At 47.3% G+C, this 23,946-nt stretch overlaps 2 protein-coding genes across 3 annotated transcripts in view; one reads left to right on the forward strand and one right to left on the reverse strand.

Moving 5' to 3' along the window:
* RAP1GAP2 (RAP1 GTPase activating protein 2) overlaps positions 1-23,946 on the forward strand; it is a 318,779-nt gene that overhangs the window by 12,978 nt on the left and 281,855 nt on the right. The window lies entirely within an intron of this gene.
* The window catches only part of CCDC92B (coiled-coil domain containing 92B), a 58,572-nt gene that overhangs the window by 6,640 nt on the left and 27,986 nt on the right, over positions 1-23,946 (reverse strand). Inside the window, exon 3 of the mRNA XM_019493277.2 lies at positions 16,944-16,991. Coding sequence (XP_019348822.1) covers positions 16,944-16,991 — 48 coding nt within the window. The remainder of the gene's footprint in view (positions 1-16,943; positions 16,992-23,946) is intronic.

The raw sequence follows: 23,946 nt of genomic DNA on the forward strand, positions 1-23,946 counted from the left end.
CACCACAGGGTTGGCAGCCTTAACAAAGAGGCAGTGGTTGAATGGGTTTAGACTATCAACTAGCAGTGCTTCCTCCAGTTTAGGGATGAAGGACATTAGTGACTTTAGCATGATAGTGCAGGGAAGTATACAGTGACTGCTGTAGAGGTATCGGCCTGGGAATAAATACAAGATCTCAGTCAGCCACTCCTGTGAGATTTCAGCTAATGGTGGTGACAGTCATACCAAGACAACCGATTAAATGAGAGCTCACTGCTTTCTGAGACAGAGAAAATCTTGTGAAAGGATGGATGTCATTCTGGGCTGAGCTCTCAAGAGTCCATAAAATCTTGGTGCTATCAAAGCCAAGCTCTAATCTCTATTGATTTATGGTATTTACACATCACCTGCTACTGTAGTAGCTGAGCACCTTGCCATCATTCATGTTAGGGCCCCATCACTGAGGAAGCGCTGTTCTCTTTATTCTTCAAATGGGGGAATTGAGGCATGGAGGCATTAAGAGAGCTGCTCATAGTCGCACTGGAGCTCTGAAGCAAAGCTAGGATTTGAACTGAGCTCTTCTGGCTCTTAGATAAATGCCTTAAACCCTGGACCGAGCTTTGTCTCACCTTCTGAGCTGAGCACATTTACCCTGTTTACCCACCTGCCAATCACTGAAATACAGCATGTGATTAATACCCAGAAGGAGGGACAAGACAAAACGATTCATACAGAAAACAGAAAATTGTGAGATCCATTCCACATCTGTAAATGACTCTTTCTGTAATTACCATTCCATGACTCTTAATTTCATAGGTAAATCATTTTTCCAACCTAAAAATGATCAGATTCCAACTTTCTGTGGAGTATAATGAACACTCGGAGCCAAAGTGATAACGAATTCCATGACAAAAGGCTATGTCTGTGATCCCTAACTTAAATGTAGCTGACCCCAACTCAGCATACTTTCTCCAGTCTATTGTTCTCATGTAAATTTAAAATAAACACAGATCAGCCAGTCTCCTCAGTCTGTGATTGAATCTTATGAGCTGAGCCTGTTTGATATGCTGAATCACAAGATACTGTGTGAGCAGGAGATGCTGTTCCTTTGGCTTTAAAAGTTAATCCTACTCCCTTAAATTCCCTGTCTTGTCGTTGGACCTGAGCTCCATCATGAAGATTTTTGCATTGGGAGAAAAGGAGAAAACTAATCATGTAAAACAATCTGCCAAATTTATTAGAAGGTGTCATTGACCTCTTTCCAGGATACTACACAACCTGATTAGACAGAATAGAGTATGTTAATCCAGGATTAACCAGGAGTTAGAACTGTGGTTGAGTGAGAATCTAAGGAGGAAAGGAAATATAAAAGGAGCCAGACTCTGCAGAAATGATCTGGAGATTTTGCTTTGCTGCTGTGACAGCTGTCAGGCATGCAGCCATTAGCCACAGTCAGGAAAACACTTCCCAATGGAAGTTATTCCCAGGTTATTCTGTAGTTGTTCACTGCAGGGATTCTTGTTCCTTGCCTTTATAGTAACTGATGCTGTGCAATGTCAGAGATGGGCTCTCGACCTGGGCAATTCCTGTTGTGCTATTACCTGTTTGAGGATGCAGGCTCTTCCTTCTGTGCATTCATGCCTATATTCATGACTACCCAGTATCTTCCTATTTCTGGGGTGAGATTTTCAAAAACAGCCTAAGTGAATTAGATGCCTAATTCCAAACAGGATTTGGGTGCCTAACTCCATTAGTTACTTTTGGAAACCCCAGCCTTGGTGAATGCAGTTGCTTTTCATCCTTCCACGGACCTTGGCAGAACAATATTGTTAACATCTCCCTTGCAGTGTATTAGGCTGATTTTCCAGTCTGTGATACCAGCCTTATACCAGGGATTCCACTGAAGCCAGCGGAGTTACGTGGCTGCAAACGGAGCTGCCAACCAAGTTACGTGCGATGCAGTGAAGAATTAGACCTGACTCCTCTCTGCCATTCTGCCTTAGACTCCAGAGAAGGCAAAGTCAGTCTGTTGTTGATAACGATTCATAAAAAGGACAGGATATTAAAGAAGAGAGTTGGTGGGGGTGGGGGGCGAAGACAGCTTTGTCATAAGACCCTAACAACCAACATGCAGCAGTTGTTAATAAAAAATATTAATGGTGTCTGCCAGTTGTCAGGCCAGAGACATGTTTACAATCTCTAGCAGAGGTAACAACATAATGTTCCTTTGTCTCAACTTGCCCTCTGTTGCAGTAATGACGGAGGGGAAGAAAAAGTTCACAGGCAAAGGGAAGCAATAGAGCATAACGTCAGACTGGGAGCCAATTTCTGCTCATGTAGGTTGCATGGGGACAACAGAAGGCAGAAATTAACCCATCCTTTGTGCTCTCAGAATCTGTTCTCTGCTCTTTTAAGCTTACCTTGGTACCCTCTTCTCCCCCCCACCCCTCCTGCACTTCTGAGCCATGAACACGTGTGTTTGGTGGGTGAATGAGGAATGGCGATGATGGGCGATGACACTGGTAATGTGGCAGCATCCCTGAGATTCTCTTTTCTTCCCAGTTCTAGTGATGCCATCAGGGCCCCCGGATCCTTTTTCAACAAGTAAATAAGATGTGTGATAATATCTTCTGGGCCTGATCCATGTGATGATCAGTGATGGGAGAAGGAAGTTGCATCTGCATGGCTGGCACTAGTTCTTTTTTAATGGCACTTTCCACTGTAACAAGACCCAGGGAGAAGCTGTGCATAATTTGGGTCTCTCCTTTCTCACCTGTACCCCATTCTGCAATGCCTCCAGTTACTGTAGAGTGCAGAGGCCTCAGGGCAGACGTCCTTTGAGGCCCACACCCATAATTTGATTCCTAAACCCCTTTTACTTCCACTACAATTGGCTGCAGTCCAGTGATTTTGCCACACTTAAATCAGCTCCTTTATTGAGTCAAACCAAATGGATTTACCAGTAGGGTGTGGCTCATTCTCTAGAGTATTCGAAGGGGGGAGAAAAAAAGCAGGCTCACCCTTCTGATCCTCCCGGGGAGGGAAGAAGAGAGAAACCCCTGCATAAGCCTCTTTGTGGCTTACTACATATGAGAATACAACAGGAAGCAATTTCCACCCTTGGCCTCCCTTGGTTGAAAAAGAGCAAGGATGAAGGTCCGCCTAGGGCTTACACCTTTCCCCTGGGCTGTGTCCTCCAGTGGGTAAAACACTTGGCTAGGTGTTTGGAGACTCGGGTTGTATACGTGGCAGTTCTTCTGACCTATTGTATGACCCTAGCGGCCTAACCCCAAGGCACCTTATGCTTCTGTTTCCTTTTGTGCCCTTTATCTGAATTGTCTCTTCAGGTTGTAACAGTTCTAGGGTAGGGGCTTCCTCTCCAACTAGGGGTTGCTCAACCCCTAGTACATCCCCTAGCCATCCACTGTGTGCTACCATGATACAAATAATACTCAAGGTCCAGGCCCTGTGGGAAGATATTATCTAGCTGTCTGGCATCATGGGGATGCAGCCACCCTGATCCCAGCATAGGATGCAGCCTGCCCAAAGCAGTGTGGCCTGTTTGAGGACACTGCTGTGCCGCGTGGTATCTTCACTGCATGGACGTATCCTAATTGAGGAATGTGGGAATTGAAGCAAATAAAGAGGAAGGAAGTGGGAGGGGTGAGAGGGACTGTAGAAAGAGGAAGAATGGCAAGAGATAACTAAGAAATGGAGACCCCGTTCATGTCCCTTTCTTGCTTCCTCCAAAATTATAGAAAAGGCAGAGAGAGGACAACTAAGGGGAGGGGGAGATGGAAGGAGTTCCAACATGCAAAGGGGGAGCTGGGCTGGGGTGGAAGGGGACAAGGAAAACGGGACAAGGTGTTGGTGGCTCTGAACCCTGTTGAGTAGCGACATTAAAATCCAGGCTTGTTCAAGTGTTGTAGACATTCTGGCACTCAAATCCTGGGCCTGTTGCTGGCCAGAAGATGAGCAAGTCACTTCACCTGGCCTTGTCACAGCTCTTCCATTCCTAAAGTGGTGATAGCGCTCACGTGCCTCTAATCCAGCTCTGGGTCCCTTTGACCCTTGGCTCACCTTGTCTTGCCTGTCTGCTATTCATTTCGTTGGCTTTACTCAGTTAAATCTCTTTTGCTGCCACATGCCTTTCTCCCTCCCCCCCTGTCTGCTCCTGTGCTATAATCCAGGCTGGGATATCCTGGGGAGGGAAGCAGACGCAGTCCTGCTGCCTGCTCTGCCCAGCCCCCTCACTGTAGAGCGTCTTTAAAGATGAAGAGGAAAAACCTGTCCTGTGGAGCTCTAGGACTCCATGCTTACCACAAAGCTCATGAGAGCTATATGTTCATATTTATTGCTATAGAGCAGGGCTGTCCTACCTCTGGACAGTGGGGGCCACATGATGCGTGGGTTGCAGACCCTAGGATTTCTCCTACCATGTAAGCAGCCTGGAACTTCTCCCCACTGCTTCCTTCTTGCTTGCTACCTGCTCAGTTTGAGCTGCCCAGGTTCCCCAGCCATTTGCACAGCCTGGGTCTTTTAGCTGCACGTGCAGGGCAGGCAATATAACCTTCCTGTTAGCCACACATGCAGCATGGGCAACCTGGCCCCACTCCTGCTATGCATGCAGTGACCTGGCCCCAAGGAATGGAGGCAGGGACCAAAAACCAGAGGAGGGAGGCAGGAGCCTGGAGACCCCAGGCACTTCAGCACCGGAGCCCTGGGGGTGCAGTGCCTGGGCAGGAGCTTGGGGGTTTCGTGTAAACACCTTCTAGTCTGCAGTTGATCCATGGTGGGCTGCCAGTTGGACAGCCCTCATTCGTCCACCCCACACCAGCAAGTTTCATTAGCTGATGTCTGTAAAGCAACTTGAATAGTAATACTTTATGTTTCCATAATCCCATAAAGGATGCATGTTATAGGGACTTCACAGAGGCTGGAAAGCTACTTGACTGGAATGGCTTTGGATTCCCTTCCCAAGTAACTCTCTCCAGCTGCAGTGCCAGGGGAGTCCTACTGAAGGAAGGGCCAAGGCCAGATCCTTCGGTTACACAAGCGTCTGCTGGGTGCTGCAGCGTGCCGTAGGCTGGAGCAGAGTCAGCATTTCTCTCTGTAGCTATTTACTCACCGCCCAGTCACCTCTGCTTACTAAGGCTTGGCCTGTTTGCCTTCTTTCTGTTCCTGTCATAGACTTACTGCCAGAGTCAGAACTGCTGACCGGACTTGTTAAAACAGAGGCACTCTCCCTAGCTCTCCAGCCAGCTTTTCAGCAGCTCCTCTGGATGACTGAGGCTTTCACTACCTTTTTGCATCTGAGTCATGTCAGAACAGCTTGAAAACCAGGGCGTGACTCAAAAAACTCAAGAGTCTGTCAAGGGTCTAATATAGCCAGTGCTTCTCCATTCAAACCCAAAGGAGACAGTAGGATAAGTGCCCTTCCCCTTTTGTGCCTCTGGCTAAGTCACTTGTCTCCTCTGCACCTCAGTTTCCCACCCTGCTTGTAAGTGGGGATAATGATACTCACTCATCCACCCCACAGGAGCAGTGGGACCAGGCTTCATTAGTTAATGCCTGTAAAGTAATTTGGATAATAATACTTCACATTCCATAATCCCTTCTGCCTAATGATCTTGAAGGGCTTTCAGAAGTTAATGGATTATGCCTCACAGCACTCCAATGAGGAAGGGAAATTATCCCCATTTTACAGATGAGAAAGCTGAAGGGCAAAGAGATTAACTGATGGCCAAGTGGAATCTCCACAGGAACCACAGGGCTGTCTTTCCTTTGCAACAGTACAAGGCTGCAGGAGAGCTAATTGTGGCTGCTGTTAATGCTTGGGCACAAATCTATTTTTAGGAAAAGATCTAGCAGCATCCCAGGCACAAGAGGAACAGAAGTTGTTCAAAGGGATAATTGCTTTTATGCAGGGGATTAGCTGTGGCCAGATCCCAGAAGGATCAGAGTCTTAGTTTGCCATTATTGAAACATTCAGATGCTCACCTCAACACTTCAGTCTACAAAACTGCACAGGACAATTCCTAAAAATGAGAAACAGCCTGTCTGCCATTCCTGCTTCTCATTGGGTTGGAAAGGTCAGCATTTCTTCTACTGGTGAGAACCTGCCGCAGGTGGCAAAAATGATCTTGCAGTGATTAAGGGAGTGTTCCTGGGACAGCCCTGGATGACAGTCTGACTGCCTCATTAAGACGTTTACAAATGGTGCTGACATCTAGAAAATCCAGTCTTCAATGGGCACCCTTAGCTTTTTGGAAAAAGCTGCCCTTAAATGAATGTTTTCAAATCCCAGAAACCTTTGTTGTTGTTTATGTAGTGTACTTTGGATGATGGTTCTGTAGGTCTCTCTTCCACTGGAAGTAGCAGGGCAAGGTCCTAGTTACAATGGCAAATAAGTTAAAAAAAAGGTATGGTGTGATAAAGCATGAAACAATCACTCCAAGCTTTACCACTTGGATCTACACATTCAGGTTTGGATTCTCTCAGATGCTAGTCATCACTCAGCCAGGTTTTAAGTGCTAAGGCATTCCCACAATTCCAAGTATCAATCAACTGTTGCTTAACAGGGTGCTTTCTACCCCCTTGCCCAAGTCACTGATGAAGATGTTGAACAGTGCAGGTCTGAGGACTGAGCCCTGGGGAACCCCACTGCCCACACCCCTCCAGGTCGAATAAGACCTGTCCACCACCACTCTCTGGGTGCAGCCCTCCTTGCCTTCTGTTCTACCAGCTTGATCCTGACCTGAAAATCCCTGCTGCTCCTATCTCAGGTGTCTTCTGAGCAAGCATTGTTGATTATGTGATGGTTTTCAACACCCAACTTATTTTCATTTGCAACCGAGCCAGGATTTGAATCTAGAGTTCCCAGAGGGGAAATATGAATGTATTAGCTTTGCTGCACCAGGTCATGCTGGACAGAATTAATAAGGTGACTGTTTTCTTTGCAGCACTGAAGAGTATTTTTTTTTCCATAGCTCCCTGCTTGTCAGAGAGAGCATGATGGAAGACTTGATAATTAGCAATTGCTCACATTGACATGTACTCATCGTGTGAGCCATGAACCAAGCACGATTTGAGCTACCACTAATAATAGCAACAATTGTTATCTTGAGCGCCATTCCTTTGACACCTTTCATACCGATGGATTCCAGAGCCAACTACAGACTGAAGGCTTGAGTCACTGTTGGGAGTGCCGGGGGTGCTCCTTTCCCATTAGGGACAGCCGTGCTGGGGGGACAGGAAAGTTGGTGAGAAATCTGAGCCAAGCTCTATTAGTTCCCCTACCATCTGCAGTATCAGTACATCTCCTCTCTGCTCAGACCCTGACTGCACCCCAGCCACCTGTCCATACTCTGGGTGCCTCCAGACTGCAGCCAGCACTTTTGTGCCCCTATCCCTCTCCAGGTAGACTGTTTTGCCAGTGGGGAGATCCACGGGTGAGGATATGCTGTAATAACAGAGGGCAGTCAAGGGCATACACATAGCCCAGGCTAAGGGGTAACCATTTGCCCCTTAATGCAGTTCACGCACACACATGCTGCTGCCATGCTGCAGCCAGGAGCATCTCTATGATGCACACCCCACCCAGTTGCTCCTTCCAAGCAGGTAATGCACTACCTTGGAGCTCTGTGTCCTGAACTTGTTTATTGGTGTGTGTGGTCAGCATTGTTGTAAAGCAGCCACATTTTCCAGTCTCTGGGATTTGGCACAGAATGAGAGGGTGAGATATGCCCATTTCTGGGCATACTCTTGAGCACAGGGGCAGTGGAGACATGGCCTTTAAAACCACTGTGCACTGGCTGCACTACAAACACTGCACTGCAGTAAAAATCCCCAGCCTAAGTGGGGGAGTTCTGTGCTCCCAGGCATCTCGCCATTCTGTGCCTCCTCTGCTGCAAAGGACAGACCCAAGCAACAGCCCTGCTGACATGACGTCACAGTTCAGGAATTGCAAATGAAAAGCAAAAGATAATGAACAGCAGCTCTTGTGACCTTCATTCCCTGTTCTTCACACCCAGTACAGAATCCAGCCCAGGAGATGGAGTAGGTCTGCATGATGCAGGTGGGAACACACAGTCACCCCATTTCCGACGCAGGAAAGAGCCAGGACAACTTTTTTTGTAGGAACGGTAATGACTTATCACAGACCATGGGGACTTTTTTCCCCCTTCTCAGTGCTGCAGCCAGCAATTGCAAAGCTGCAATGGTCAGACACTGTAGGGCTTAGTCAAAGGAATGTCACTATTTTTTCTATCATGGCTTCTGTGAAAAGGGAACTTGGCACTCTATACGTGAAGTGAAGGGCTACCAAACGTTTGAGAAGAAATGCATTGCTGATGCAGGAATCACTCCATCCTTATGCAGACCAATTCCTAGGTTTTGGAGCAAATGTATAGGGCAGATTTTCCCAGTGAGGGTATTGCATAATTGGGTTCCTTAATACAAGCTGCCTGTGAAAGGTGCTGAGCCCCTGCAGCTCTCTCTATTGCAGTAGCATCCTTACCTCAGAGGATCAGGCCATTTATATTCAGATGTTTAAGGAAGGATTTAGGAACCTAATTTTTAGATCCTGTGTTTGGAACAACTGGTCTTAAAAGGCAGTGGAATTTTGCCCAAGCGAAGACAGAAAGTCAGGCCTCAGAGTTGCCCCTGTATTTTTTTTGCATGATTAATTTGTATCTTCCTTGTTTGTGATGAGTTTTGGTGAGCAGCTCTGAAGGAGAGTGAGTGTGTGTATGTGTGTGTGTGTGTGCACACACATTTGTAATTGCATTCACTTATAAACATTAGCTGCCCTTGCCTGAGCTCTGAGGCTGCTGCACAGCTACCCTGTGGGCCAGATCCTATTCCACCCATTAGGCACTAAGTACATTTATGTGTTTCCCGTTGTGCAGGGGTGAAATTCATTCTCATTTCAGTAAGCTGCTTTGAATGGTGAGATGCATTAAAGCAGGGCTGGGCTTGAAGGACTGCCCCGATCCAGACAAGCAGAAACACTGGGGAGGTTTGAGCTCAGTGGTGTGGCTCCTCTGCATGCTCTCATTCCTGTTGCAGAGAACACACTCCCTGGCTGCCCCCAGGCAGGAGGCTGACATCACTGTAGACTGAGGCTTTCCTCCTCCTGTTCTGTTGGTGCAATGCAGGTGTCTGCTCTGCATCTCTATCACTGCATCCTTGGACTTCTCCCCAAACAGCTGCACACACTTCTCTTGTCCCTTCCTCCTTCCTGCTATGTGAAACAGCATCTGTAGATTGCTTTATTCAGTCTCTGTCCCCATCCCCCTTGTACGACACAAGAAGCGACTGCAGAAAGGCCTTCAGCATGACATCACTCCCGCTGCCTTTGCTGCCTGTACCCCGCTTTTTTTTTAAGGCTGGACCAGCAGGGTTGGGACTGACAATTCTCCATCTTCCTGAGACAGTGCTGGCATCAGCTTGCCCTACTAAGAGGCAGCTGCTGTTCCCAAGGGGTGGAGAGAACTGCCATTGTATGCAGAGCCTGCTTCTCCTTGCATTATCTGTCAAAGCTGCTGCTGGGGCCAGTTTTGGCAAAGCTTATCTGTTCTGTTCTGGCTCTTGTGCTGCCTTCCTCGCCCTGCTGTCAGCGTCATTCTGTCACAAGTCTTGCAACATGGGGCTCTTTCTTTCCCCTGCACCCTCCTTATGGTCATGCTGGTGTCCTGGAGAGGCTGGAGGAAGGAAAGAGTTGTGCTCTTGACACCAGACTGCTCTCTGGGCAGTGGATCAGCACTGCCCAGAATCAGGAATGGGGAGATAGCAAGGCTGAGCTGACTGGAAGTTGTGCCCTAGCACAGAAAGGCTTCAAAGCCTCATCAGCCAGTGCTGGAGCTACTTGGTGCCCTAATCTAAAGGCTACCTGGTGCTTTGCTCAAAGCCTATCTTGAGATCCCAGTCAGGCCCCTCCTGGCATGGCATGGCATGGTGCAGTGATTCCATTTACAGATAACCCCTTCAGTCCTAGAAGGGATAAGGGAGTGATCCCCCCCAGATTTTAAAAACACTCAAATGAACTAGTGAACTAGTGCTTAGCTGGTGCCTGGGATTAAGAGGCTGTCGTCATCACTGAGTTCCAAGATGGGAGGCTGAGTGTGAAGAAGCGGGGAACACTGACCCACTGCAAAGGCGCAGGCATCTTTCCCAGGAATGTGATTTATTATCTGTGCCATAAAGGGCACTGCTCAAAGTCAGTGCTGGCTGCCAGCAGCTGCACCAAGTCCATGAAAACTCCACAGGAAAGAAAAGGAGGATTGTGCAGCATCAGCAGGGGTTTTGCATGTTGCTGGGTTAGTGCTGGAATCCCTGTAGCAAGCACTAGCCAAGGTCCCTGCAGACATTAGCAGCAACTGCTGAGGCCCTGTGAATCCTGGATGTTGCCTCTGAGTCCTCATAGCCCTCAGATATAGATTCCAGCTCCCCTCAAAAAAAAAAGCCCAATTTGGTTGAAGTTGTATGCCAGCACACAGGCAGAAGGTCCATTGGGAGAAGGTTGTGGGGCCATAAAGTGTCGGGTGCCTTTAGTCTCTCTAGGACATGACATGTATTGTTGATCCAGGAGACAGAGCGGCCAGGGCAGCTGTGAGTGCACACACTAAACTCCTCCTGTGATCTCCCGGAGTGGGTGTAGGTAGCGCAGGTGGTTCATCTCTCTCCATCCACACAGGCAGGAAGTCAGGCAGAAAGATGGCCTCTCTCTCTGTGTTAGTAGAATTGTAGAGCAGTAGTAAGAGCAAGGCACAGGAGAGGCAATCTGGCTGTGATAATTTATTATATGCATGGTAGTACCTGCAGGCCTCAAGGTCCCTTGATGTCTACACAGGCAAGATGGACCAAGGCTGAGAGAAAGGAAAGACTGGTGTTTTTTGGCACAGGGCCAATGGTGGTCCTGCTCTGTGAGTGGGGCTCCTTGGTACTGAGGATGCAGATGATAATAATAAAGATGGTCTCCATCTTAAAGGCAGGGAACTGAGGTACAAGGGAGCCGCAGTCTAGTTTCTGGGATGTACCTTGGAGGCTAGAAGGCTCCCAAGGAACAGTGCTGGCAAAGGCCCTCTGACAGCCTAGAACAGCTGTAATGTAAAACACTCCAGCCAGGTGGGGACAGCGATGATGCCCAAACATTGAAGTTCCACTAGTGCAACATCTGTGCATGGAGAAGGCCAAGGGTCCATCTGCCTTACATTGTTCTAACTGAAAGTCCCTGAAAACAACCATTTTGGGGACAGGACATAAAACAGGCTGATTGTTAAGGGGCTCCATCACAGTTTATGCTTCAGACATTCCCAGGTTTGCTTTACTTGTCTTTAATCAGTACCTTGTCTTTGCCAAGATGCTTGTAACCACTTTATATCATCTCTTAATGACCTTTATAATGAGGTATCAAGGGAGGCAGTTGCATCAAGTGATTATTGCATGAATGGCACTTGAAGAGCAATCGTTTGATGACACCTTAATTTAAACTGTTGGCCCATAAATGTAGTGAACATGATACTGCCATTCATAAGCTGTTGCAGCGCCAAACGCTGAGGAGAGCCATGTGGGTGGTGCTCACTGGAAATTATGGTCTCCCGTACAGTATATTGTTGGTGAGTCAGCTGCCTCGATACACCTCAAAGACAGCAAAACATAGCTGACAACATTCACTTGGATTCAAGAACCCTGTGTCAGCAACAGCCCCATTTGCTCAATGATGGGTGTTTGAACACTGAAGAGTCATTCAGGTGTGAGGCTGGATCTCCTTCACTGCTCCCTTGGGAGGAAGACGTGTGTCATCTACTTGGCTCGGGACTGGGCTGGCTCTGGGAATCAAGCACCAGCTACGGATGGGAGTGGCCGGCTCAGTTTCGGGGCTTTGTTCCTCCCACCAGGAAACCGAAACTTGGGAAGAAGGGAACTGGAGTATGTGAACAGGCTGGATTTATAATGCAAGAAGCCACCGTTTTGCTTTGGCAGAGAAAAGACCTTTTTGGTCTAGTGCTGGCTCTCAAGGACACCGGGACAGGCAGCCTGGCTGGTTGCTCAGATCAGCTTTCGGTCTTTCATTGATCCTCTTCTAGTCCATGCCCCAAATGCTGCTCTGCCCTGGCACTTCACCAGCATCTGGGAGGCAGGGTGAGGAGCTCCATGCAAGGCCAAAAAGGCAGTGCCACTTTCCCTCATCATGGCTGATTTGCTGAAAGCAGTAAAGATCGGAGTATCGGAGTTCCCACTCTTACTTCCTCCAACCCATACCCCACTCATCTCCTTTCCATCTCACCCTCTGCCCTGATTTGCTCCTAGGAAGGATTTAGGCCACTCTGCTTCCTCCCAGATGTTTCAGCTTGCGGCTGTTGACACCCTAACACAGCCAACAGCAGGCCGTATGCCTGCCTGGGTTGGTGAACAGAAGCTGTCAAGCAGGCAGGCTTTGCTTCGCTGCTTGGCCTGGCACAACGTCCTGTGATCAGCCGGACAACGTGAGGCTCTAAAAATAGCCTCTCAGGCTCAGAGCATTGCATTTCTCTGGCACACATCCATGTCTCCTATTGATTAGGCTTTAAAGAGTGAGCAGCTCTGACGGGAAGATCTGGGCCCTGCTGTGCTGCAGGGCTGGTGAGAGGTGGGAGTGGTAAGCAGTTGGGAGTGGATCCAGAGCCCTGGGGAGGCATCTCTCTACTCCACTCCACCCTCCCGGGAGCAAGAACTGCTGTTCTCCCAGTGCCCCCTGCTGGCCACCAGTGCCGCACGCCTCTCCTGGAGCAGAGCTTGTAAGAGATGCCGTCCGACCCATGAGTTAAAGGTCAAGAAGAGGCAAACAGACCTGGAGGAAGGGTTTCCTCACACTAGGGTTCAAGGGTCTGAAATCAGTGCTCTGCCAATCTTTGTACCACAGCATATCCATGGGACCTTTCTTTCAATCTGCTTTGGCTTCTTTTTATTTTATCAGTCTGTCCATCATTCTGCCCTGCCTGCCTGCTTACATATTGTGCTAACTACCCACCTATCAAATTTAATCCTAGTACCTCCTATTGTGCTGCCCAGTGGGTTATGCAGCAGCCACCTTCTGCTGCAAGTGCCCAGGAGACAGGCTGGCATTACTCAGAGCTTCAAGATTTAAATGAGAAATGTCCGGGGTGCACCAAGGTGGCGCAGTGCTACTAGGTCTGCATGTGCAAGGGTAGTTCATGTGTGTGCAACTCCTCCTTACCCTCTTTGAAGAGGCACCCAGTTGTTTCCTCTGCATTTAATGGCCCTGGAGATATGGTGCAGCTGCTGCAAGAAGCAGCAGCAGAGCAAGCTACCCACTGTGTGGTTTCACCCTTGATCTGAAAGGACCACTACTAGGTCTGAGAACAGTGTTCAGTCTCTGTGACCCATTCTGTCCTTACCCTCTCCACTGGGCCTGCCAGCAAGGGGACCTGACAGTGGTATTTGCAGTGAATTGGACTAAAACCTCATTTTGGTTGTAAACCAGCTACCTGCCCTTAGTCAGGGAGGGGCTGGTGTGTGTGAAGCAGGAGGGGCCTGCTTCTTGGCAGTGCTCCTGGACTTGACTCAGTATAGAAGTACCTGAGTATACTTGACTTTCATCCATTTCTTCTGCCTGGAACAATCTGTAAGATCTTGAGTTCTTGGTTCACCACCTGGATTAACAGCACTTAGATGACTTCACTATTTATTGCCACATCTTTGATGCCTTTATCCTCACAAGACCCTTGCAAGGTAAGATATTGCTGTGATCCCATTTTAGCAAAGGGGAACTGAGACAGAGAGAGGCTAACTGAGCTGTCTAAGGTTGCCCAGGCAGTCTGTAGCAAAGCTGGGAGAGGAACTGCCATCAACCAAAAGTCTTAACCACTGGACCGTTCTTCCTCAGAAGAGCTGGAGCTCAGCACCTCTTGGTTTTTGTCTCTGCCCCTCACTTTCTTCCCTTCCCCAAGGCTGTGCTGCCTCCAGCAGAACTGACTCAATGCAAAGGCTTGGCCCTCTGGGGCTGTGGATAATTGCAGCCCTGCTAATCTTCTAGGTCACATCAAGAGAAGGGCAATTCCTACCTGATGTGTGGGCTGGGGAGGTTTGCTGACACATGGTAACAGCCCTAAAATACAAGACTATCCACTTGGGAATGAAGAGGGGCCAAAAAAATAGGAGGATTCACATCTCATGTGCTGAGATTAGTTAATGAGGATGACCCAGGAAATATGGCACTGAAGGAAAGGAGGCAAGGTGCCTGCTTGACCACCCACCCACCTATTCTTCAGTTCCTCACTGTATACCATTGCACTAGCCTGTGAGGCAGTCTGCTGTATAATCCCAGTGGTGATGGGAGGGGTGATAAGGGGGTGGAGAGATTGGTGTGTGTGTGTGTGTGTGTGTGTGTGTGTGTGCATGTGCATGCACGTGTGCATGAATAGCTGTATTTATTCCATCTGCACCAAGATAAAAAGGCTCTAACAAAAGAACAATGTCAAAAGGAGGAGAGGAATGAAGAGCTACTTGCTGATAATAAGAAATCAGATGAAATCAGAGCCCGGGACCTGCCTGTGGAGGGGCTGCTCCTTCATGCAACACACGTGCCTGGATTTTCAATGACTCCTTTGACTGGCAAATGACTCCCCTCCACCCCTCCCCAAAAGTAAATTTCTCAAGTAGGTGAGCCAATTCTAAATGAGTTATTTATTCCCTTGGAAGTCAGACAGATCTCAAGTCCAATTCCCTCCTGTTCTGCATTTCTGCAGAGGCTTTTATCACAGCTTTGTGAATATCGATAGAAAGGGGCAAATAGCATTATATTATTACATTACATTATGACATTTTACTCAAGGGTAAATGGTGAGATTAAAGGACCAGTCCTGAAACACGGGTGTCACTGGGAGCTGGATCAGGCTTTAAGGCCAGACTTTCCACAGAGCTCAGCCCACTGGGAACACGATGTGAGCAGCGGTCTTTTGAACATCTGGGCATACGTGGTGGGGTGAGAGCGGTCTTTTGAACATCGCTCTGTTTAGGTGCCTACATGGCAGCCGGGCACCCACTTCTGGGTGCTGAGTGCTTGAAGATCTGGATGTGAGTGCTTTTGAAAATCTGCCCCTGCCTCACTTACCCCAGGGAGCCTCGTAAATCAGTAGAATACCTCAAATTGAAAACAGAACCAGGAAACCTAATGCCTATCTCCCTGTTTTCACCAATGGATGAGGCTTCCTATTTTCAGAGGGTTTATTAGGACTGACATGGGCTTGTCTAGTAAAAATGTGATGTAATTATTTTCTGTGTATAATCCCCACTAAGATCCACAGACGCTGTTGCTCGCAGAAGACTTGTTAACTCTCTTCAGTCAGAGAGAGGTAAATTATTTCTCCCCTCTCCCCTGGTTTTTTTTTAAATCCGCTTCTCTATCTTTGCAAGTCTTTATGACAAAGCCCAAGGGAGCCTTCTCTTTGGCACACAGATCTGTGAGCCCGTAGGCAAAAGGGCCGAAGCCATTTCGAGTGCCACCTGCACAGAGGATTCTGCTCAGCCCCCTAGATTTGTTGCATGTACTGCAGTTTTGAAGAGTAATTGCGTGAACATCAAACCCATGGAAGTGCTGCCCTCTGGGGAACTAACTGGCTCAAGGGGAATGGTACTAGGTTGCGAAGCCTTTCATGCAAAGCTCTGCATTTCAGCTCCAGCTCAGGTTGACAGTGACTCAAACACACAAAGAAGTGCCTTTCTTATTGAAAAAAGGCTAGTTTTGAAAACTGAAAGGTTGTGTGAGCAACTTTTGGCGATGTTGACATTTTCTGGGTGTTTTGTACTGAGAAAGTCTCTGATTTTTATCAACATTTGACTGAAATCAGTTGGAGTATAGGTGGTTTTCTGCAACCAGAGCTTTCTGATAATGGGGCAAAGTAATGATTGCGTGAAATTAACCATGAAAAATATCACTAAAAGGGTTGCAAAAAACTGGAAATGGGTCTGTTGGGGGGGGAAAAAGTAAAATGACGTTCTAAAATGTTTAGTGAAATTGTTGTCTTGTTTTTTGATCAGATTTCCTCGTGTGAAAATTAATGCCATCACAACATAGGTGGCCAGCATAGACATAATAATAATCTTAGGCCACTTCCATATAGTCAAGTGACTCTGTCACAGAAGCACTGTTCTCTAGAGCAAAATGAGCCATCTCAGAGATGAAGCCAGATCAGCCTAAATACTAGATAAATCTCATGCACAATTCATGGGGTACAAGTCTAGAATTGTGGATCTGTAATGCAAAGGTACAACTTCACTGAGTTAAATGATGGCACCCTTAGCTGGCAGCACTAACAACTTCCTTATTTGCTCTGTAGAATCAGTCACTTAATATTTTTGCAGATCTGGCACATTGTACTCCAATCCCCTACAGCTGGTCCCTGCAGGTTAGGGTTAAGTCAAAGCTACAGGTGGATTCAGACCAGTGAGGCAATGTAAGGATATTTGTAATGCTTTTGCCTAAGAATTTCCGTAGATGATCAGACACGCTGAGTTTGCCTAATGGGGACACCAGGGAAAATGAAGGTGAATCAACAATAGATATGAAGGCAATGCGTTTAAGAAAAAGCATGGCCAGCCATTTAAATCATGTAAAATACCCAGAAGGACACACTCATTCAGGTATAGCACACTTTGAAATGGGTGTACAGGGATTTAAGGCCACTTTACACCCCCTAGCAAGTACTCGGACAATCATTTCATGTGCTTTGTGTTATGCGCATTGTTTTCACAACGCTAGTTGGGTCACCTTAAATGTCTTGGATACATACATATAGGCCAGCTCCATCAGTCCCCTCTCCAAGATGGCAATGCATTTCCAGGTGCGCTGTGTCTCAGTGGCCACGCGCAGCTGGGAAGCAGTAGCCAGCTTTGTCACTCTTGACTGAGCTGTCAAATCACAAATCTCAATGGTTATCTCATGCAAAAGCTTTGGATCTTACCTTGCTGACGGGCTTCCAGCTCCTTCATTTCAAGATCACGGGTCAGCTCTACAAGAGAAACCAAAGGGCCATTTAAACAAAAATATCATTTTTGCAACCTCGGCTTTCTGCATTGACTCATTGTCACATTTACTCCTTAAAAAGCTTGTTGATTGATGGTTTGTAATTTATAGTGGCTCTCACAGATGTCTCACAGACTGAGCCCAGCCCCGAATGGTAAGTGCTTCTGTCTCAGAGAATTCAGTGAGCCACGGATGTGAAAACAGATATTGCTTGTTAGATGGAAAGTATTAATATGTTATTAAGTAGCCATGGAGATTGTACGTTCTGAATGACAACTACCTGCTCAGTGTAACCAACATCCTAATTACAGGTACTGCCCCATCAGCTATAGCAAGGGAACGGTCTGTTTTTGCTTCATGTAGTGACTTGGCTTTATAAACACAGAGTTGTTTGCGTGGTCATTTGAACTATTTTTAGGTGCTTGAAACCAGGACAAAGAGCAGACCAATGAACTGAAAATAGACCTGAATGTAAACTGCCTTCTGAAATATTTCATGATTTACTTTCCCTGCGCCCGTCTCTTTCTCTCAGCTCCTTCTATGTTCCTGTGGAACATTCTTGTCTCCGGCACTAGGTGCTCTAAGGCGCTCTCCGGGCACTGTTTAGCTTTTAAAATTGTCTTTAAACCTGTTACCTAATGTAGCATGTGTGATACCTATTAAACAGTACAGCACCAGTGTCCTTAGGACGTTATCAGCCAATGACCTTTTGTTTTGGATGATGCTTGTAAATGAATATCTGGGTAAGTTTTGGGCAGTCTTGGGAGTGAACCTGGAACCTCTGAGGCCAAAAATACATTTTCTACCACTTGATCTTAGGGCAGGGGTCAGCTATGTTTTTGGGCAGTTTTTGGGCCAAAAACACCTGCAACCTTGACTTGTCAGATGTTGGTGTGCCAGGGTTGGACAGCAGGGTAACTGCAAGGGGCCTGATCCTTGTTGTGGCAGCGCAGCTTTGGCCCTTCCCCGATGTCACCCTGAGGTGCATGTGCTTTTGCATGCCATGCTCTGGCACCCATGCCAGGGGTTGCCAATCCCTGTCTTAAGGTATAGCTCCTTTAAAAGGGAGCTGAGTTAGATTCATACCCTCGGGGGACCTGCCATGAGAAGGGGATGTATAATGTATGATAAGCAGCATGTTGCACATGCCTGGGCTTTGCTGGTAGAGTTCTCAGCTGGTCTCTGGAACGCAGAGTTCTTTCCTGATCACGTAGATTAATTCTCTTCCCAAAGTAGCTGTTAGCCAAATTGCCTCTGAACTCCTAGTCTTTGCCCTAAACAGAAGATAGGTGTATGCAGCCTGTGTTCTTGTCTTATCTGCCATAGCATAAAGCCATACAAATCTAAGGAACATGTGTTTATGTTAGGGAAATCCCTTGATTGATTATAGGGAAGATATTTTGCAGTCACAAGGCTGCAGGCTGTGTACTCATGTACCAAGCTGAGTTATGCCACCCAGGACTGCGTGCAGCAGACGTGACGATAATGATCTTACAGCTATCTATAGAACCGAGGCTTGAGCCGATCGTGCTGAGCTCACTGGGAGCAGGATCAGGCCCGTTACATGAGGATAACGGAGAGCAGTAAACTCAGGAGGTGAATAAAAGCCTCCGAGGGTTTGTTTCCTTGCGTCTGTCAAATGACTTGGCACGCAGAGGCTAGGCCCAATCCATTCCCTTCTGCTAATGAATCATGTGCTGGTCCCAGCCAAATTAGCAATCTAAGCAGGATGGTGCGTGTGTTCCAGGGAAAGGGAGGGGGAGGCAGTTCAGTGCAGGAGGGCTGTCCTGTCAGCTGAGCCAACACAAGGGTCCAAATCCTTTGGCTTTACACCAGGGTAAAGTGGAGGCAGAACTCAATACAAAGGAAGGTAGTTAAGGATTAGGGCTCAGGGCCAGGCTTCTGCTCCCCGATAGGTCTTCTATACCTCATGTGTAATATTCATTAGATAAACAGCATAAGGGCAAAGGACCAGGGCCAGAAGCCAGGGCCCCATCCCTTCCAGGCAGCATCCATGCTGAGTAAGCGCCCGTCTCCCTGAGTGAGCCAGCTTCAAGAGGAGGGCTGGGGAGTGCTCTAAGTAGTGCCTGGTCTACAGTCCGGGGCTTATAGCACTTTTCTGGCGAAGGCTTGGCTTTCCTGCAACTAAAGGTTCAGGACATACTTGGTGTTATGTGGAATCAAAACTGGCTGAGCTCCCAAAATTGCAGGTATGTGGCTAGGTAGGGGCCACTTAGACACATAAAGGTGAAATAGGATTTGGCTGCACGTATCACGGGATTGTCCTCTTTACTCTTGATGGAGAGGAGAACCAGCCAGCAGCTGCGTTGTGGGGAAGGCCAGCTGGCTGGTGACAGGGATCTGCTGACTAGGACACAGGAATAATAGCATCAGGCAACTTTCTAATGTGGAATTGGCAGAAGCACAATGATCATCATAAAAAGCCCGCACCCTTAACTGACATGGTCGTGCCCATAACCTTTCTACCACACACTGTAGTCTGTCTTGCCTGCTTAGATTGCAAACTTTTGAAGCAGGGACTGCATAACTGTGTGCGTGTCTGACGTCTAGCCCAACATAGCTGTAAATTTGGTTGGAGCTGCTCCTGCATTATACACCATTATTAATATTCATACCTGGATCAATTTTCAAATTGCACGTAAATATTAATGACTCAAATTTTCATGCAGCCAACCATCAACATTTGAACAGGGAACTGTTCAAGATAATATCAGGGTTTTGTTTTTAATTATCATGTAAGCACAATAGTTTGTCATTGAAGGGAAATGCATGTGCAGATTAGAAAGCATGAGGGAAAAACAAACGCAAACAATTTGGCTTGGAGATTTTTTGAGCCTGCCAAATAGTTAAATATCTGTAACCACAAGAGAATGTGTATCCTGACTCCCTCAGAGGCCAAGGGACTGGGCGAACATAGCTTATTCTAATGGGAAAAGAAATAACTACACTTGTTCCTTTAACAATAACTGCCAAGAAGGCATTGCAGACTGGCTGCCTTTGTATTATTTTATGCAGAGCTGCTGTGATCCTGTCAGTCAGTCCTAGAAATAGGTTTCATTGCTCTTCCATGAAAAGAGTTTGCTTTATTGGGCTGTTCCTCGTTCCCACGCATAGAGACACAGATACATCACCAGTCAGATGAACAGTTTGTTAATATTTCATAGACTTGTAGGAGACATGAAGAGATGAAAAAGACACACAGGATTCTGGTCTCAGTTTCACCAATACAAACCCAGAGAGACTCTGCTCAAATCAATAGCGCTAAGGTAGGGTATGCAGGAGCAGAGTCTGGCCCCTTGTCTCTGCCTGAGTGTCAGCATTTCTGAAGTGCTCACTGGTGCAGTAGAGTATCTAAGTGTTCGTATGTGTTTAAACACCATGTTGAGTTCTTTCTATAGCATCCATTGTTCTCCCCCTGTTCTAGTCAGTGGATCCATTGTCCTCCAGAAGGATGCTGCTGCTTTATAAAAAAAAAGAGTGCTGCAGCAGTCCTCCCACATACCAGGTTGGATGAGAAGCTGTTCAGGGCAGGAGCTCTTTTAATATATGCCTGTACAAGGCTGGCACAACAGGGACCTGATCGCAGCTGGTGCCTCGAGGTGTTGCTAGAATACAACAGTACACAATGAGAGCAGACGAGAGATTCTTGTCCACAACTCAGCCCCTCCATGGTTCAGCTGTAAAGATGCTGCAAGCAGCCAGGGAGAAATCTTCCTGGGCAGGCACCATACAGAGCTGTAACCACCTTATGCTGCCTACCCCAGAAACCTCTGTACAGTGCTGCGGGGAGGTGGTGGGCAGAAGGGCATGTCTGCAGTGCTTGGTGCTGTGGAGGATCTGGGCTATGACACAGCCTGTAGGTACCATTTTGGAAGTGGCTGTGTGTTAGAAGAGTCAATAGTTGCCCTAATTTATGCAGAGTGATGCACCCGCCTGGGCAGTGACCCAGAACGCAGGCCGTGCAAGGGTGGCTTAAAGTCTCATTTGCCTCTGCCATGGATTTTGCTTTTAGTGCTGCATCTCCTGAATGTACAAACAGAATCAGCACCCAGTCCTCATCTGCACCTCTGCAGGGAGGGACTTCTCATTGTAGGTCATGCCCTGGCTCCCAGTAGTCTGACTCTGGTAATGCACTGGTTCACTGCATTGTATTCAGATACTTTCCAAATCAAATGCCATCTTGGCTGTCATATCATAAACCCTGACTGACGCATTAAAAATAAACCTGGGATGTCTGTGTAATCCCTGCTATTTCTTTCTGGTCTTGAAAGAGGTTTTTATTTTAAGAGAAGTGCCTCTTGGGTAATGAATTCTCTTTCTATCCAGGGTTTCATACTTTTCAACAGCACCGCATGGTGTTTTTTACCTACCAGTAATTCAAAGAAGCCGTTGCAGCTCTCAGTCACATAGGTGCTAATCAATATGACTTACATTTCATTATTTTTTCTGTCTTTTACTTTGGAGATCTCAGTTGTCATGTGCCATTCAGCAAGGAGGGATTTTCTCCATTTGGGTCATCAGCTGCAACACATGCTCAATAGGACACCTATTAGTCTTTGCTGGGGGTGTCACTTTTTCACTTAGCCAATGTTATAGAAATACCAATGGATAACACCAGTTACTTGATAGCCAGAATATCAAAAATGGGTACAAATTTTGGATGTTCAAACCAAGACACCATGTAGAAAGCATCAGAAGGCTCTCTAGAAATCTCTTGCAGTCTATCACATCAGGGTTTACTGTGGAGACTGCCCCCAAGCATATCACCTGTGTCCAATGCCTCTAAAGCTTGAGGACTTGAAATAAGAGCTTGGCTTTGACATGGAGTCTGCAGCTGTCTGAGATGCCTGTGTAGCATTTATCACCATAGGAAGTGCTTTGCAGGCCCTACTGCATTTCATCTTACAACATGCCAGTGAAGAAGGGAAGGGTTATAATCCCTCATTTTAGCGATGAGGAAGGGAGGCACACAAGGACCTCAGGAAGTCTGTGGTGGAGCAAAGAGCTGTCACGACCCCCCAGGCTCAATCCTTATCCAGCCATCTCCTTCCCTAATTCATTTTTATTTCAGTGATGGATCTACATGATCCCAGAGCCTGAGACTAGGGGGATGTGTTGGCATTGAAATGTGAAGTTGCAAACCAAGCCCGCATTTGATGCTCAAGTCCATTTGCTGCACCAAGTTGTTTAAGCATCTGGAATAAGGGGCAGAGAGAAGAGGGAAATTTCTCGCAGGAAGTTGCAGAGAAGACTGGAAGGCTCTGCAGAATCACTGTGCTAAAGGGGTACTGCTATCTTGTGATGCCTACTCCTCAGAAGAAGCATCTATTAGTTGTTTATAGCTAAATGAGCCTCTTCAGGTCCCAAATCCCAGGGATCCGGTCTTCATCTTCCCTTACTGCAGCTCCACACTCCTCTCCATCCAGCTCCTTTAAGCTGCTACAGCAACACAGCAAAGCTGACAGCATTTCCAATTGCAGTTTCCATACAATGCCCAGGGACCCATATACTTGCTTGCTTGGCAGTCTGTCATCTTGCTGCGCACATGCCGAACCCCAAAAGTGTCGCAGAAATGAGATTCAGGCACTGCACAACACTGGCATCGTTGAGAGGTGGCAGGACATGGCTGGCACACCAAATATCCAGAACTCCTGTCGGCTGTATCTTCTAACAAAGAGTTGGTCCACCTGACAGAGTGGGGTCTGGGGCTCTAGGCATAGGAGATGAGGCCAGGAGCTAAGATGATCCTGATTGTGATGCTCCTTATCTATATAGTTTCTGAACAGCCTTAGTTCCTCTTGTCTGTAAAATGGGGGAAGACACTTTTACGTTTGCCAAATGAACATCTGCAAAGCACGTTGAGGCATGAAGAGTGGGATCTAGGAGCTTGGCGTTCTCGGGGTCCGCAGTGGCTCACTGTGATTCTCCCAGTCACATTGTTTGCAGCGAGCAGCAGTGTGCTGGGCACGTGCCTCATGCACTTACACCATCCCTCTGTGTTTTTTAGTCTCATGTAATTAGCCAGGCCCAGGGGTGGTTACATGGGGAGGCCATGCTGGTAGGTTTAGAGCAAGCAAGCTGCACAGCAAAGAAACACCCCTGGGTGCTGGCTGCCGGCAACAAACCAAACAGATCTTCCAGGAAAACATGGGGGTTCAGACATGTTTGTGCTTGCTTGTGTGCGTGGGTCTATCCACAGGTTTATGCCAGCACATGCCTGTGTGTGCATGTGGGTACACATGCAGGTTTGTTTGAGCATACCCCTACTTTACAGATACAAATACTTTGAGCAGTAAACTCATGTGCTTGGGCACAAGAGGCAGTTGCTCAGCCAGGGCTCCCATGAAAGCTGAACTCTGCTGGCGTGCACGTGCATGGAAGTGTTTCTCCATGCAGCTGTCTGTGTCTCTGTGTGTGTGTTTAGCCCATGAAGGGACAGCTCTCTATTTGCAGTTAGAGTGATAACAGACAAGGTGTCAGCAGATGGCGCTCCAGAATACATGGCCTCATTCCCCGTTTTTAGGACCGCTCCAAAAGTTATTGCTGTCACTCCCCACAAATGGCTTCCTCTATACATCCACTCTTAACCCAGCCTCACAACCGCAAATCCCAGCATTCAAACCGTGAGATTCAGGCTTAAAAATAGTAAGGTTTCACAAATGACACTTACTGCTAAGTATCAAGTTTTTCCCTACAGCCACAAGGCCTTATCAGCTGGTCTGGCTAGTGTTATAGCAGAGCTATGCCAACAAATCCCTTAGGGGAGACGCATCTTGTATCAATCAGAGGTCTTTTGCCAGGAGGTTTTAAACCAGTCCCTCAACTGGGCCAGCAAAAGGATTTTTTTTGCCACCATCAGTGTGTCTATAAATTGTTTTTTGCTGGCATCATTATATTGGTAAGGGTGTTATTTATCCATC

The sequence above is a fragment of the Alligator mississippiensis genome, chromosome 14, assembly GCF_030867095.1.
Source record: "Alligator mississippiensis isolate rAllMis1 chromosome 14, rAllMis1, whole genome shotgun sequence".
NCBI classification, from domain to species: Eukaryota; Metazoa; Chordata; order Crocodylia; family Alligatoridae; genus Alligator; species Alligator mississippiensis.